The sequence below is a fragment of the Pezoporus flaviventris genome, unplaced genomic scaffold (assembly GCF_033815535.1).
Source record: "Pezoporus flaviventris isolate CSIRO_AGI_PZ_B2104156 unplaced genomic scaffold, CSIRO_AGI_Pfla_v1 ptg000029l, whole genome shotgun sequence".
Classification (NCBI taxonomy): domain Eukaryota; kingdom Metazoa; phylum Chordata; class Aves; order Psittaciformes; family Psittacidae; genus Pezoporus; species Pezoporus flaviventris.
This window is the reverse complement of record NW_026892577.1, coordinates 9,356,636-9,369,795: the sequence shown is the minus strand read 5'-3', so window position 1 is coordinate 9,369,795 and position 13,160 is coordinate 9,356,636. Positions and strand designations below refer to the sequence as shown.

General features: G+C 43.2%; 1 protein-coding gene across 1 annotated transcript in view; it reads right to left on the bottom strand.

Moving 5' to 3' along the window:
• COL17A1 (collagen type XVII alpha 1 chain) overlaps positions 1 to 12,838 on the bottom strand; it is a 41,292-nt gene extending 28,454 nt beyond the window's left edge. Inside the window, exons 1-9 of the mRNA XM_061458825.1 lie at positions 12,653 to 12,838; positions 8,038 to 8,103; positions 7,307 to 7,351; positions 6,399 to 6,497; positions 4,300 to 4,434; positions 3,893 to 3,940; positions 2,935 to 2,970; positions 1,294 to 1,341; positions 772 to 915 (exon numbers count right to left, since the gene is read on the bottom strand). Coding sequence (XP_061314809.1) covers positions 772 to 915; positions 1,294 to 1,341; positions 2,935 to 2,970; positions 3,893 to 3,940; positions 4,300 to 4,434; positions 6,399 to 6,497; positions 7,307 to 7,351; positions 8,038 to 8,092 — 610 coding nt within the window. The 5' untranslated portion in view covers positions 8,093 to 8,103; positions 12,653 to 12,838. The remainder of the gene's footprint in view (positions 1 to 771; positions 916 to 1,293; positions 1,342 to 2,934; positions 2,971 to 3,892; positions 3,941 to 4,299; positions 4,435 to 6,398; positions 6,498 to 7,306; positions 7,352 to 8,037; positions 8,104 to 12,652) is intronic.
• Between the last annotated feature and the right edge of the window lie 322 nt (positions 12,839 to 13,160).

Here is a 13,160-nt window from a genome sequence, read left to right as displayed (position 1 = left end):
CATCTGAATTTTAACCAATGGAATAAAGATTGATCTGGTAGCATTATCATTCACAAAACCTTGAAGAGATTTCATTGTTGTTCATGCTGATACTAGAATAAAACACTTCAGTCCACCATTCTGTTAATTAATGATCCTGGGCCATGGGATGTATTTTGCTTCCCACAGGTGGATTTGATTGGTTCACTAGTGTATTGGGCTAAAATTCACAGTTTTAGACAGGATTCGAACCATGTGCAAGTGAAAAGGTATTGCTTGCTCCTAGATACTGGTGGAGGACAGTGGAGTGAATGTGAATACCACTGCCTCAAGCCCTGTGGTGAGGCTTATAAAAGCTGGTTATAGTATTTTAAGTACCACTTCTATTATTTTCAAGTTCTAGTGATCTCTGAAGCGTGTTGTGTGCACAATAAATCAAACACTGACCCAAATGTCTTCAGTGCTATCTCCATCTTTCTTGAAGATAACAGATCAAATTGCTTCAAGAGGTATTTGCTTACAGCTCTTGCCTATGCCAGAAGCACCTCTGAATTAAAGCTGGTGGCAGCAGGAACTGGCTTATTTTTATGGAAATTAGACAAGTAACTAGGATGCTACACAAGATGGCTCTTGTTAGGACAACATCTGGACAGCCCTGCAGCATTCTGACCCTTTTTCTGTATTGCCACCACTGTCTGGGACAGAAACTGTGTTTTCTTACTCAGATGTTCTTAGCAACTGGGTATTTTTATGGCAAATAATGTTTGGAATGGCTCCAGCATTGCCAAGTACCTGACTGAGAGCTCTCCGTAACCATCTTTGTCTCCACCACAGCCTTTTTTGGTATCGGGAGTGTACTTGATGGTGATCGAGTAGGGCTGCAGCTGGCTGATCGACTTCCTTTCAGCAAACGTTTCACATCATCCAGTTCTGTCCCTGTAAGGAAAAGAAACATGTCCAGATCACCCAAAAGCCATTGTTTCATTGATCTATAATCTTGCCCTGGCTAAACCATTCAGTGTCATTTACATGTGTGTCGATGAAGTTGTACTTTCTGGGGGTGCCACTTACTAACAAAGCTTCAGGGCCTCTCTTTCTGGCACTAAGTACAACTACACTCTTGCAAGACCACCATCTAACACACAGCATGCTTCCTTGTTCAGAAAGGGGAGACGAATGTTCTTAACAGGGAAAAGAATTACATGCTGCTGTCATCATGAAGACTGGACCCCAGAGACACTGCAAACATACCCACAGCAGCAACATCCTCTGTCGTATACCTGATCCCCCTGGAATAAAAGCCATGGCACTTACATCTGCCAGAAGGAGATGCACTCTGCAGTCGGACTCGTATTTCACTCTCTGGAAAAAGCAAAAGCAGATCATGAATATGGAGTGAGATGTGTTTGTGCCCTGGGCTGGGAATGAATCTTTAGGCTGAGCCAAATTTTTCCCTTCTTGTTGTCTATGCTCCACCTTGCTGTCTTGCTGCTTTATCTGAACTGCACTTATGGCCCAATGTGAACTGGCTGTAAATTGCTTTGGGTGATTTTTTGTTTTGGGGTCACATTTTGCTACATTTAATTCCAGAGAGGTTTACTCATTGAGGGCCTCTGTTGAAGTCAAAAGCATTGTTACTGCCAGATATACAGAAGGCCTACTCCATATATGCAGTCCTCAATCACATTGATATTCCCACTCATCACAAATATTGTTATTATCGTCCTTCTGGACGCAAACTTAGAGAGCCAAAAGAAGCTTAGTAAGTACACAAATTGCCCACTACTTCTTGGGTAAAATTCACACTACAATGGGCGCTATGATTTAGTCTCTTACAACTTGCTGACTTCTCGACTCACTGAATGTAACCAGGCCAGTTTAAGTAAATATTCTCACTAGGTACTTGATTTTATTACTGACTTCTACTGTCCAGCACAAGCCACTATGGAGTTAATACGATTTGGCTGGGGCAAGCCTTTAAGCTTGCTACCCATAAGCAAACTTATCAGCCAGGACATGTGACACATGCTCCTGAAGATGAAATCTGACAGTGCATGCACTATAAAAGACACACTAGCCTTGGCATTCATGTGGAGAAGCTGATGGATTGGAATTATTTTCTGAAGTAATATGAGAAACTGGAGCTAATTCTCTGGTGTCTGTTTTATTATGTATGGCCTAGTTCTGCTGGGAGCTTATGTAAGTGTGCTAGAGGAGACTGTGAAGATCTGAGGCAGAATAATTGGTAGCTCTGACACTCCAATAGAAGTGTGCAAGAGCACACTTTGATTTATATCCACTGCTAAAATTAACTTGGATAAAGTGACATTATAGTTTCCTCTTCAAGCAGCTGGGAACAGATATTACACACTTACAGACCAAGATAGCCTTTCTTTCCCCAGCATTGCTAATAAATTATTAGAAGACCTGAATGATTTAAACAATGCAGATCTTTAAAGTGATCTAGCTAAATAGACCACAGCAAGACCATAATTTCCTCACCATCTCCTTAGTACGAGCATGATATCATTTCAGGGTATGCCCTTACAGTTTGTAAGATAGATCACGTTAGGAGGAACATGAATACACTATATTCATGTTGATAGCAATTACTATAAATATGTCATAAGCAGGTCACAGAGCACAGACGGATTGAGTTATCATAGTGAACGGACAAAAATGAAAGATGATGTCCTATGCTCCCAGTTGCCCAGCTCCTCAAATAGATCCTCTTTTCTGACAGTCCAAACCACCATGACCTTCACTAGGGTCAATTTTTACACTGAGGGTGCATAAGCAATTGCTTACCGATAAATGGTTCACATCTGCAGTAGCGTAAATCCGCATACCTCATCCTACTACTCTGCACTTACTGACTGCAGCTAAGGAACAGGTCCATTTAACACACCCTGAATAAAAAACAAAAGAGGCTCCTAAAAGAACAGTATCACTCACCTCGACTTTGGCTTCTCCCTCTTGTGGCTGCAGATGCTGTGAACAGCAATGAGAGTAAAGCAATATTAGGGTTTACTGCCCATGACATCTCAGAAAATTAACACATGATCTTGCTCAGAGTGCTCAGACAGTAACCTTTACTTGGGGCACAGTTGGGGAAATTGAACCCTCAGAGTTTTTACCATGCCCCTTTAGACTATAAGGTATCTAAAGAATCAGTAGCACCTTGAGCATTTCTGGACCAATTGCTGTTTCTTTTTGTACTTATAAATGCACACGGATGACAATTGCCCAAAAGGAAGCTAATGAGGCTGTTTACCCCATCAACTAAGGTTGGACACTGTGAAACCCTGCCTTCTCTCTGAGCTCTAAGTCTTTCTGAGAAGGACTGCCTGATCATATTGTTTCACTATGTACAGTGAGTAAAACTGGCAGCTCAGAGTTTAGACAGGGTAACCTCATACCTGCTGACAATGTTTAGTGTAAATATATCACTTGATAGAGAGTTCACCTTCCCATATTAATATGCTGAAGTCTAGAAAATTGCTACTGGAAAAGCATATGTAGCAATGCTCAAGATCATGAGTCTGGGCTTTCTTGCTTGGAGCTGTTCTCCCAGTTATGTATGGCAGAGCAGAGGGAAGGAAATGATACAATGCACGTCATGTCTATGTTCTCCCATCCATGTCCTGTGCCATATGGGGAGCATAACAAGAGCAGCTGAGGGTAGCAGATATACAGTATGCATCCTCTGAGTATGCATCAGCTAGAGACCCTGCTGTCAGCTCTGAATGTAAACCCCAAATAACTCCTCCAAAGTCATGGAGCTGCACTGGCTGCTCAATACAGAGGAAGTATAGGTAGGGCAAGACACAGCAATATGCAAAAAGCCACCGTAGTCACCAACTCACATGACCTTGCCATCAAGTTCAGAGGAACAGCTCTAAAAAGAACATACCAAACTCTTTTCTGGGAAACTCAGGAGAAGAGTTGGCACTGGAGCTCCCTGCAGAGAATAGAAAGGTGTTCATTAATACTTTGCACAAGATCATTAAAAGCTTTCAAAACATGTCTTTCTGGTAACCGTCTAATCCCAGTGGGCAACAAACATTTCCATTTAAAAAAAAAAAAGAGATGTTCAGGATTACATCAAAGGGCTGCTAATGTCTTTCATCAAAAATATGTCACAACTCCTTTTAGGAATGAGCGTTTCTATCCATAGGAGTTAATCATTAAAATGTGTCCCTGACGGCTTATTTCCTAGCAAAACCACAATGGTATTCTTGTGCTATTTGGAACAAACCTGCATTAATGCAACCTCAGAGTTCACTACACATTGCCTCCTTATGGCATATTCTGTGATACCTTCGTATGTTGCATGGCGGTTGACATAGGTTTTTCTTTCAAATGTCGAGCCAGGTGATTTGGTGAGAGTAGAGCTGGGAGACTGGGTTTGTCTGTAGCCAGAAGATGACATTGAATTCAATCTACCACTTCCACCTATAGGTAAAACAAAATACAGTCGGCAAATTGAAGACATGGTCTGGATGTACACTGTGGATGCCCTGGGTGCTTTATGTTGCTGTTGTCTGAGCTGGACAAATTTGCATTGGTACCTCACAACTCTACACTGGCAAGAACAACATTTGGGTCTAACTCTGACTGTTCTCACCATTTAGTGCAGGGAGAAGTATTTGTTATCGTTGTGTTTTCAAAACAAACATTGTCAATGATATATATGACAGTAGGTTTTGGCCTAGGATGATGAATGAGCCATCTCCCCTGAGCAGGACTACCTGGCTCTTGATGGTGCTGGGTTTTGGTTTGGATACAGATCTGCCTGTAAACTCAAGTGTTATATGACACAGACCACAAAAACTGGGAGACTTTAAAGCCAAACTCAAAGTGCTGAAGGATACAGTTCATGAGATAAGGGAAAGCAGAGATAAGTCCACTTCCCTTCCAAAGCAGGTATCCATACTTTCACTTAGTCATGCCTTAGTCAGTTCACTTTCTGGAGAAGTAACTGAGGTGTGCATCAGGCCCAAGGCATCCTGAAGATTTTTAGAGTCTGTTATATTTCAACAGAAGAAAGAATTTCCCTCCTAATTTACATCAGTGATGTGGAGAAAGAACCAAGCAGACATAACTAATGTGTCCATACTCTTGTATGGAATCAAATTCTGGAGTATAAGCAGATAGCAGCAAAAAGGGGGCCCTGTAATAAAGTGCACCATATCCATGCTGATCAGCAGGATCAGACTGGATATTGTTTACCCATCCCTGCAAAAAGAACATGCCCATGTGATCTCAACAGAGTGCTTTCTTGCCAACTTTCCCCTCTACAAGGACCTGTATTGTTCTGTAACTTTTTGACTTAATTCAGCAGGAAGAACTACTGTGACAAGCAAGGCTCTGCTAGAGGCATTCTGCAGGCAGAGATTAGAAAATGCTTCATGAAACGTCAGGAACTCATTATCTCTAAAGTTCAGGTTCTTTTCTCTTCCTCCACACACTCAAAATAAATAACAAGGGAGATGGCAATCCTGCCACAGTTGTCTGAGTTTGCAGGGCTGGGCTCAGTTCTCACACTGGTGCCAGTCCAGACAATTACATTGACATCTCCCTTCACTGGAGTTACTTCACATCTCCTCTGAGGCAAAGTGATTCCATAGTCTAGCTTTTAATTGGTATGGAGGTGTCTGTCAGATCTACTGGGTACGCCTAACCCTCCCGTTGAGCTTCCAGACTGCACTTCACTCCCTTTGGTTTGACAACTCTTTCAGGGCATGGAGGATATTTTTTACAAGGGTAGTTATACAGTCTGGCCCACTGAGGACAGAGAGGGGTGTGCCAGAAACCTGATTAGGAAGCTTATTCTTCAGACACCTTCGCTACAACAATCTAACAGCTGGGCAAAGAATGTTGTTAGAGAAGAACCCACAGAGTAGACAGCACATACTGATTTAGCACATCCAGAAAATCTGGCAGACCGTTTCAAAGTGCTAAGGCCATGGATGAATACACACACAGAGGAAAATATTTTCTAGGAAATTCTGTAATAATATTCTATCCTGAGCAAGATCAACAAAACGATTTGTCAAAACTGTCTTTGGAACAAGAATGGTCAGAATGATTGTGATTCGGAAATCAATCCTGAAAGAAGGAAAATCTGGGTTCTAAATGACTTCCTAACAATAGTAGGAATGACATTTTGTGTTGTTGCTTCCCTGAAATCAAGTTTTCCCTGTGGAAAATGGGAATTTTGCCATTTACTCACTCATCCTCACACCCAGCTTTAGAGAAGGAATACCTTTGTCTTGACTGTTTGCCACTTCTACTTCCACAAATCTTATTTTCCCTACCTCTGGCTCATCCTACTCCCCTGGCCTGAATTTCTCCTCAGATCATTTCAGCTGCCCTTGCTCTCTTTTTGCTCACTGTGCAACGCCCTAATTCCTTACTTGAAGTCACATAGCTGCTGCTATGGGTGTAAGATCTCTTTTCCACTCCACTCCCTCCAGTGTGGGATGACGTTTTGAGCCCACTGCTGCTCCCTCCTTCTGGAAGAGATAAGCACAAAATGAGATATTCTCTCAAGGTAAAAGATCAGAACAGCAGCAACACTGCAAGACAAGCCAGTAGGTACCCAAAGCTGTCCTCACAATAACAAATATAGCTTCATGTCTGGTGAGATACCAAAACTGCAGGGAAGTGTCCTGGCAGGTTAGATAAAACATTCAGACTGCAAACCCAGCAGGTCTGTATTCAAGTTTTGCTCCACAGATGGACTGAAGGATACTCCTGATAACCCTCATCATAAATGAGATGCAATTCCTTTCCAACCCAGCTGGAGCAAGCTAATAAAGAATATGGTGCCACAAAGAGCGTAGAGGATTCTTCCCTGCTTGGTACTTGTACTTCCCTACAGAAGTAGAAATCACCCATGACACCTGACATTACCCAGAAAGATTCACTCACTGTTGTCAGCTGGGTAAGATGACAGAAGAATACACCTCAGCTCCAGCAGTGGAGGCTGCAGACCCATCACTTTTGACCCTTGTCCCCAAGAGACAGTCAGCACTGGAGACCCTCTATCTGGGTTTAAGCCCTTGGAGAGTCTGGTCTACCAGTCTTAGTGGACTATGCAGCTTTGTTTCTGACAGTATCCAGACAGCTTCCCACATCCTACTTCCTGCATATTCTCTAGTAAAAAGTATTTTGGGAGAAGCATTTCTGAAAATAGCTCCTCTTTGGGTGTGAATCTTTTTTGCACGGAGACTGCCCACACCCAGGGATTTATGGAAATAATGTAGTCAAAAAGCATGGAGGAGCACAGAACAGCAGAAGTAATGTAATGACAGTTACTTACTGGGTGGCAAGGACGTCAGTCTTGTGGTCACAGTCTCTGTAATAACTGAAGAAAGAAAAGGATGCAGAAGTATTGGCATGTTAATATAGCCAAACAAGATCAATGTTCTACTTAACTTCCATGGAAGAACATGACTTAGTCAAAGGTGGTCTCATTTAGAGAACAGTCCATTAAGACCACACTGCTTGGAGACTGCAGTCTCATTAGTACCCAATGCTGTGTGTTTTCAAGCCTTCCTACCTCTACAGTAACTAGGGACATGCTGCCATGAAACACTTTTGCTCTTCACAAGATCCCTGTAAAACATGGAAGTACTATTATTCCTGGGCACAGCCATTGCTGGAAGAGCAGCCCCCTTACTAGCTTCCTCCTCGTTAATTCCCATAATGCCAGCAGGAAAACTATCACCTGTTTTACACACAGCCAAAAACCACATCTGAAGACCATCTTCTAGGCCACACAGGCAGCGGTATCAGAGGTAGGAGGAGAGTCCAAATGTCTGCACTACTGGCTAAAAATGTTACCATAGGGCAATCACCTGTGGCTAAATAATCAGGTCATGCTACATGTCTCTGTATGTGTGATTTTGGCCCTTACTCTGTCTTCTACAGAGAGAACAGGGACAGGTGAAGAATTTAGCTCTGGGGCTCTGGTCAGCATTCAATCCCTTAGAAAACTGAGCATCCACTTCTGTGATTTCTGGTGTGTGACTCAGAAAATGTTCTCCTTACGTCTTTCAGTAACTTCTGATCCATCTTGCCTCGTTTTCTTTGTTACAGAATCCATACCATTGCCACCTGCAAGGAAAGCAGACACTGCACTCAGAGCTCTGTGGATAGTAGGATATTACAACAGCTCCCCACAAGGCCCACCACTTTTCTCCCTTCAGCTGTGGAAGACATCTATGATAGGGAGTTTATAATGCCTTCCCAGAGCCATATCAGTATTACTAACAGACCTGCATCACTTTACTACAAAACTGGATGCAGCAGAGCTGAAACAGCAGGAGGGGTTGTGAAGCCAGCAGGTGAAATAAGGGCCATTGAAGCAAATCCACTCAGTGCTCGAGAAGTTTAGACCTGGATTTAAACCCAGACTTTGTGGCACTACACTACTGTCTCCTGTTGTGCCCCTATAAAGGCTTGATCAAAACCACAGGATTGAAATGCTGCTCCCACACATCTGCTTTGGGCAGGACTCAACAGCACAGGATTAGAAATAAAGGCAGCGGCAGGAGTAAGCTATAGGCACCATGCGAGCGCTGCCAGAAACACCTAAGCAGAGATACTGTTGCACTTTCGACAGTAACACTGTGCATTCTCTGGGTAAATCGATGCTAAAGCCACAGCACTGACTTTAGTGACGCCGAAAAACACTGGAGGCACGCTTAAACTAGCTGTTTTCAGCAGCTAGGAACTTAAGGTAGGAAGTGCTTTATCTTGTTTTATAAGCAGAGCAGAGACAGTTTGGAGGCCCTGTCTGCATCTTTGGAATCTGATACAAGTTAATGCCAGCTCAGGTCAGCCTACATAGTACTGGAATCACTGCTGGGAATGCTGTGTCAACTCCCCTTCATACCTTGGATCACACTCGAGTCAAAATTACAGAGTCATACCTCTAGCAGAGGTATAACTGCCTGCCAAGGCAGGAATACCACAAAGAAACATGATTGTGGAAAAACACCAATTAGAAAACATTTCTGTCAGAAGGAAATACACATTTTCTCAATCCTCATCTAAGGTAACATTTTATCTTGTGCAGCCACAAACAATGAAAAGGAAGAGCTTTGAATTTATGCACAAGGTCATAACAGATCAGAACTCTCCAGTGCATTCGAAGACTCCTCCTCAAAACTGAAGACCCAGCTGTATCAAAATGTCCACAAATAACAGGCTGAGTACAAAAAACACACTTTGGGAAAAATTCCTTCCAAGATTCAGAGCCCAGCTTGAGGCAGAACCCAAGACTGTGCCCTCCAATTCAACTCCCATTTGAGTCTGATCCTCATGATTCCACTTACCCTTCTGCAAAGTGTCTACTGAGTACCCCCCTTGATGTTACACTTGCACTGCCCACGCACAAATAGTGGTATAAAGTAGGATGCAGCAGAGAATCTGCAGGAATATCTTAAGTTCAGATTCAGTTCTGCTATTCCCAGAGCTGGACAGCAACAATTTCAGTGTAGAAGACACACTGCCAGTCAAGCCACTTCAGCCTCCTATCACAGACTCAGCTCCAATTTGCAGAGAACACCCACAGTGCCCAGGGCCCTCACTCTCTGCACCTCAGGCCTGAGATTGGCTAAACAGCCCTGTAAACGGAGCTCCTGAGACCACATCCAAGTCTGTACACAACCTTGGCATCAGAATACCATCCACGCCTTACAGTGCTTGCTAACACTGGGGATTTCCATGGGATTATCCAGAGTGCTGATTCCAAGGCATGAGCAAGACTGGAGCTGTATGTGTTAGGAGAGTTCCTCCTCCAGCAGAATAACAGTGCCCTCCAATGGAAGAGTCATTCATTCCAAGAAAAGGCAATCTCTCTGCTATTCTTTACTGCATCAACAATGGAAACATCTTTCAAGCTCCTTCCCTAAAAAGCAGATGCTGGAAGCTGTTGTCAGCACTGTTGGCTTTGCCAGTGTTTTTGGCAGGGAACACAGTTTTGTATTTGGAAACTGCCTTCCTATTGCTTTGTATCCCCGGAACTCCATTCCCTTTCTCCTATTGGGAAGTGGTACTGCTTATGGGTGCTGGAAGAGGGCAGCACCACCACGGAGTTGAATACATCTTCTGCATCTTTGCTTTCCCTTGAGGAAAGGGCTTGCTCTGTTACCAATAAAAATAGTAAAATCACAAGAGGTTAAACCACATCTTTGGAGCCACACATGCCACAGCCCAGCTCCAGCACATGATGCAGTTTGACATATGTTGCATGTGTTAGCCACACGAATGCAAAACCCAGCCCAGGCTCCAGTAGGATGACTGAGCTGGATTTTCATTATGTGCCAGGACTGACTGACTCATTTCACCAGCTCCTATCTGGATTCACAAAGCCGTAGCTGTGGGGTACGTCTGTGGCAAAGCAATAGTGCTATTAAATCAGAGAAGTCACCTGCAATCATCTCTGAGCAACAAGCAGGAACTCATGCAGTGGGATCACTCTCAAACAATGCAGGCAGCATAAGAGAGGGAACCCTATAGCCATTTTAACATAAGCTCAGGGTTTACAGTGTGCTTGTGGCACCCACAAAACCAGGGAACTTGCAGACCGTAACCGTGTGAAGAACCAGGAGAGGTCTAGCACTGGCACACTTGTCCACACTTTTTCCTCTCTGTAGAGCACTGAAAAGCAGGATAGTAACAGCAACCCAGCTTTGCAAAGCATACTTAGATCCATGCTTTCCACATCAGCTTGACACTGCAGGGTGACTCCTGCACCCCCTTTTCCACCTGACTGCAGTGCACCACACTGGCAAGGACACTAAGCCACTGAGATGGGACACTCAAACCCCTCTTACTATCTCAGAATTTAGGTATGGTGTGCAAAGGTAATAAAGTTTATTACAGACATTTTTTCAAAGGGGAGGGGAATAGCCACAAGGACACATTTTAATGGAAAAATGAAAGCAGGCACGTTTCAGATTCCTTTATTCCTCCACAATGTTCTTCCAGTTTTCATGTCAGAATGCTGTTACACCCCCACTGCACATCCTTTCAACTCCCTCCTTCCTCCATTAATAAGGCTCCTGCTGTTAGACACTCCATTAAGAGAAGGAGGCACCAGCAGGTGCTGAGATTAATAACATTTAATGTCAGTGGAATCCTTTGATCACAAATACTCTGAGACTCAGTAGATGTCCCCAAACCATGTCATTGACTATGTTAAAAGCAAATGCCATGTCTTCCATCATATCAAATGTCTCTTAGGGTGCCCCTTTCTCTTAATCAAGCCTTTCAGGTGCTACTGTCCTGGGACTAGAATCACAGAATCAACTGGTTTTTAATAGAGTTTTAAAATGGCCCTTTATCTCTCTTTTTTTTACACCAGTCTAGGAATCTGACCTCCTCATTCTGCTTTAAAACCTATTTCTTTTCAGTTATTCTAACAAAACTAACACAGTCAGAATCAAGTCAACCAAATCTGCTCATTTTGTAGACTCACTGAAACGATGCTCATTCCAAGGAAGCAGGTTAGTGCCCAACCAAAGCCTGGACATGCTGCCAGGATCCAAATGTTTCTCTGCCCACAATCTGTCCCATCTGACAGCAGTATGAGCCCATTTTCCAGAGCACAAGCAGGAGCACTGCCCAGACCTTACTCCACACTGCCAGGTACCTTCCTTTCAAAAACATGTCCTCACTGTCTCTACTTAATTGAGCTACTCGAAGAGAAACAGCCCAAAGCAAGGCCAGTCTGACCCACACAAGCTTCTCGCTTCTGGCACAGAAAGGGAGCCAAACAACCTGGTATTATACAAAATATGTTTGCAGAACAAGCAAGTGGTGCTGTCACCATTCCACAGATGAAGCAACTAGTCACAGAAGAACAAGTAACTTCCCTGAAATCACTCTACAATTCAGTCCAAAGACAGGTCTTTTACCTTATGCTACTGTGTTCAAATTGCCAGACCTGCTGCTGAAAGGTTTCAAACCAATTCTGAAAACAGAGTTCATCAACTTAGTGTGACAAAGCTTCAATAACACCTTACAATGCCTCCTAATCTTCTGTGACAAAAAGGTAGCACGAAGTCCATAGTCAATGAGTCACTGCTGATAAATAAGTCTACTCAGCATAGGGCAAAACAAAGCTTGTTCATGGCAACACAAACTTTCACTCAGAAGCAGTTCCAGGCACTCTCAGGACTAAACATCAACTCCTTAATATTACAGCCTGCACCCACCACCTGAAGCTCTGATTTATTATCATCATTCCTCCAGCACGTTTCAGCTCTGCTCACTTTTAAAACGAGCCAACAGCTGATGTGCATTTCACCATGCTGGTACCCTTGCAGAACAGAGAACATCTAGCTAAGCTTTATCTATTTGCATGGCAGTACCACAAGGTCCATTAAAAATATGCCAGAGCTTGGCTTCACGTTTCTTATCTCCCAGCAGGTACACTCCTTTAACTTGATGCTCACTTTAAAAGAGCAGTAGTCGCTGACAAACACAAACCCTAAATGACCCAGCTCTTACACAAATTTTTACATTGTATTCCCCAGAGAAACATGTAAGACCTCCTCTATTTCGCCTGAGAATTCAGCCTTCCTCTTCAAGGAATCTAGGAGAGAGAAAATAAAGGATACTTTTTTTCTACTCCTTTTTAAGTAATGTAACTTACCTGGAGTGCTTTGCTTACTGAACTGAAAATCTGTTTTTCTCCTCAACCGTTTTCTTTCTACCAGAATTTGCCACCTACACTTTATATCACGTCCTTCCAAAGGTGTGTGGAATCTGAGTGATCATCCAAAAATGTTCACCTCTTCTTTAGTCAACCTGTTTTATTCTCGCCCTTCTTCTGCTTTTCTATTCCCGTGCTCTCAAACAAGTCCCAACAAAGGCGTGTCGTGGTTTCCTGCCTCACCCTACCCTTCCAATTACCTGACACTCACTGGAAAAAAAAGATCTGCCTCCAGGAATCAAACTTTATTGGAAGAAAAAAATTCTCCTGCCTATTTGTTCAGGTAGATTAACTATTTAGATCCCAGACAGACACAGGTGTGAAGGCTTAAGCTGAAGAAAATGAAGTTGTGCCAAAACTTTCTGATACATGATCTGAGCTCTACACTGGTATTTTCTTACAGAGTTACAGAGCACCTGTGGATGTCTCTGCAAAGCTGGCTGCAAAC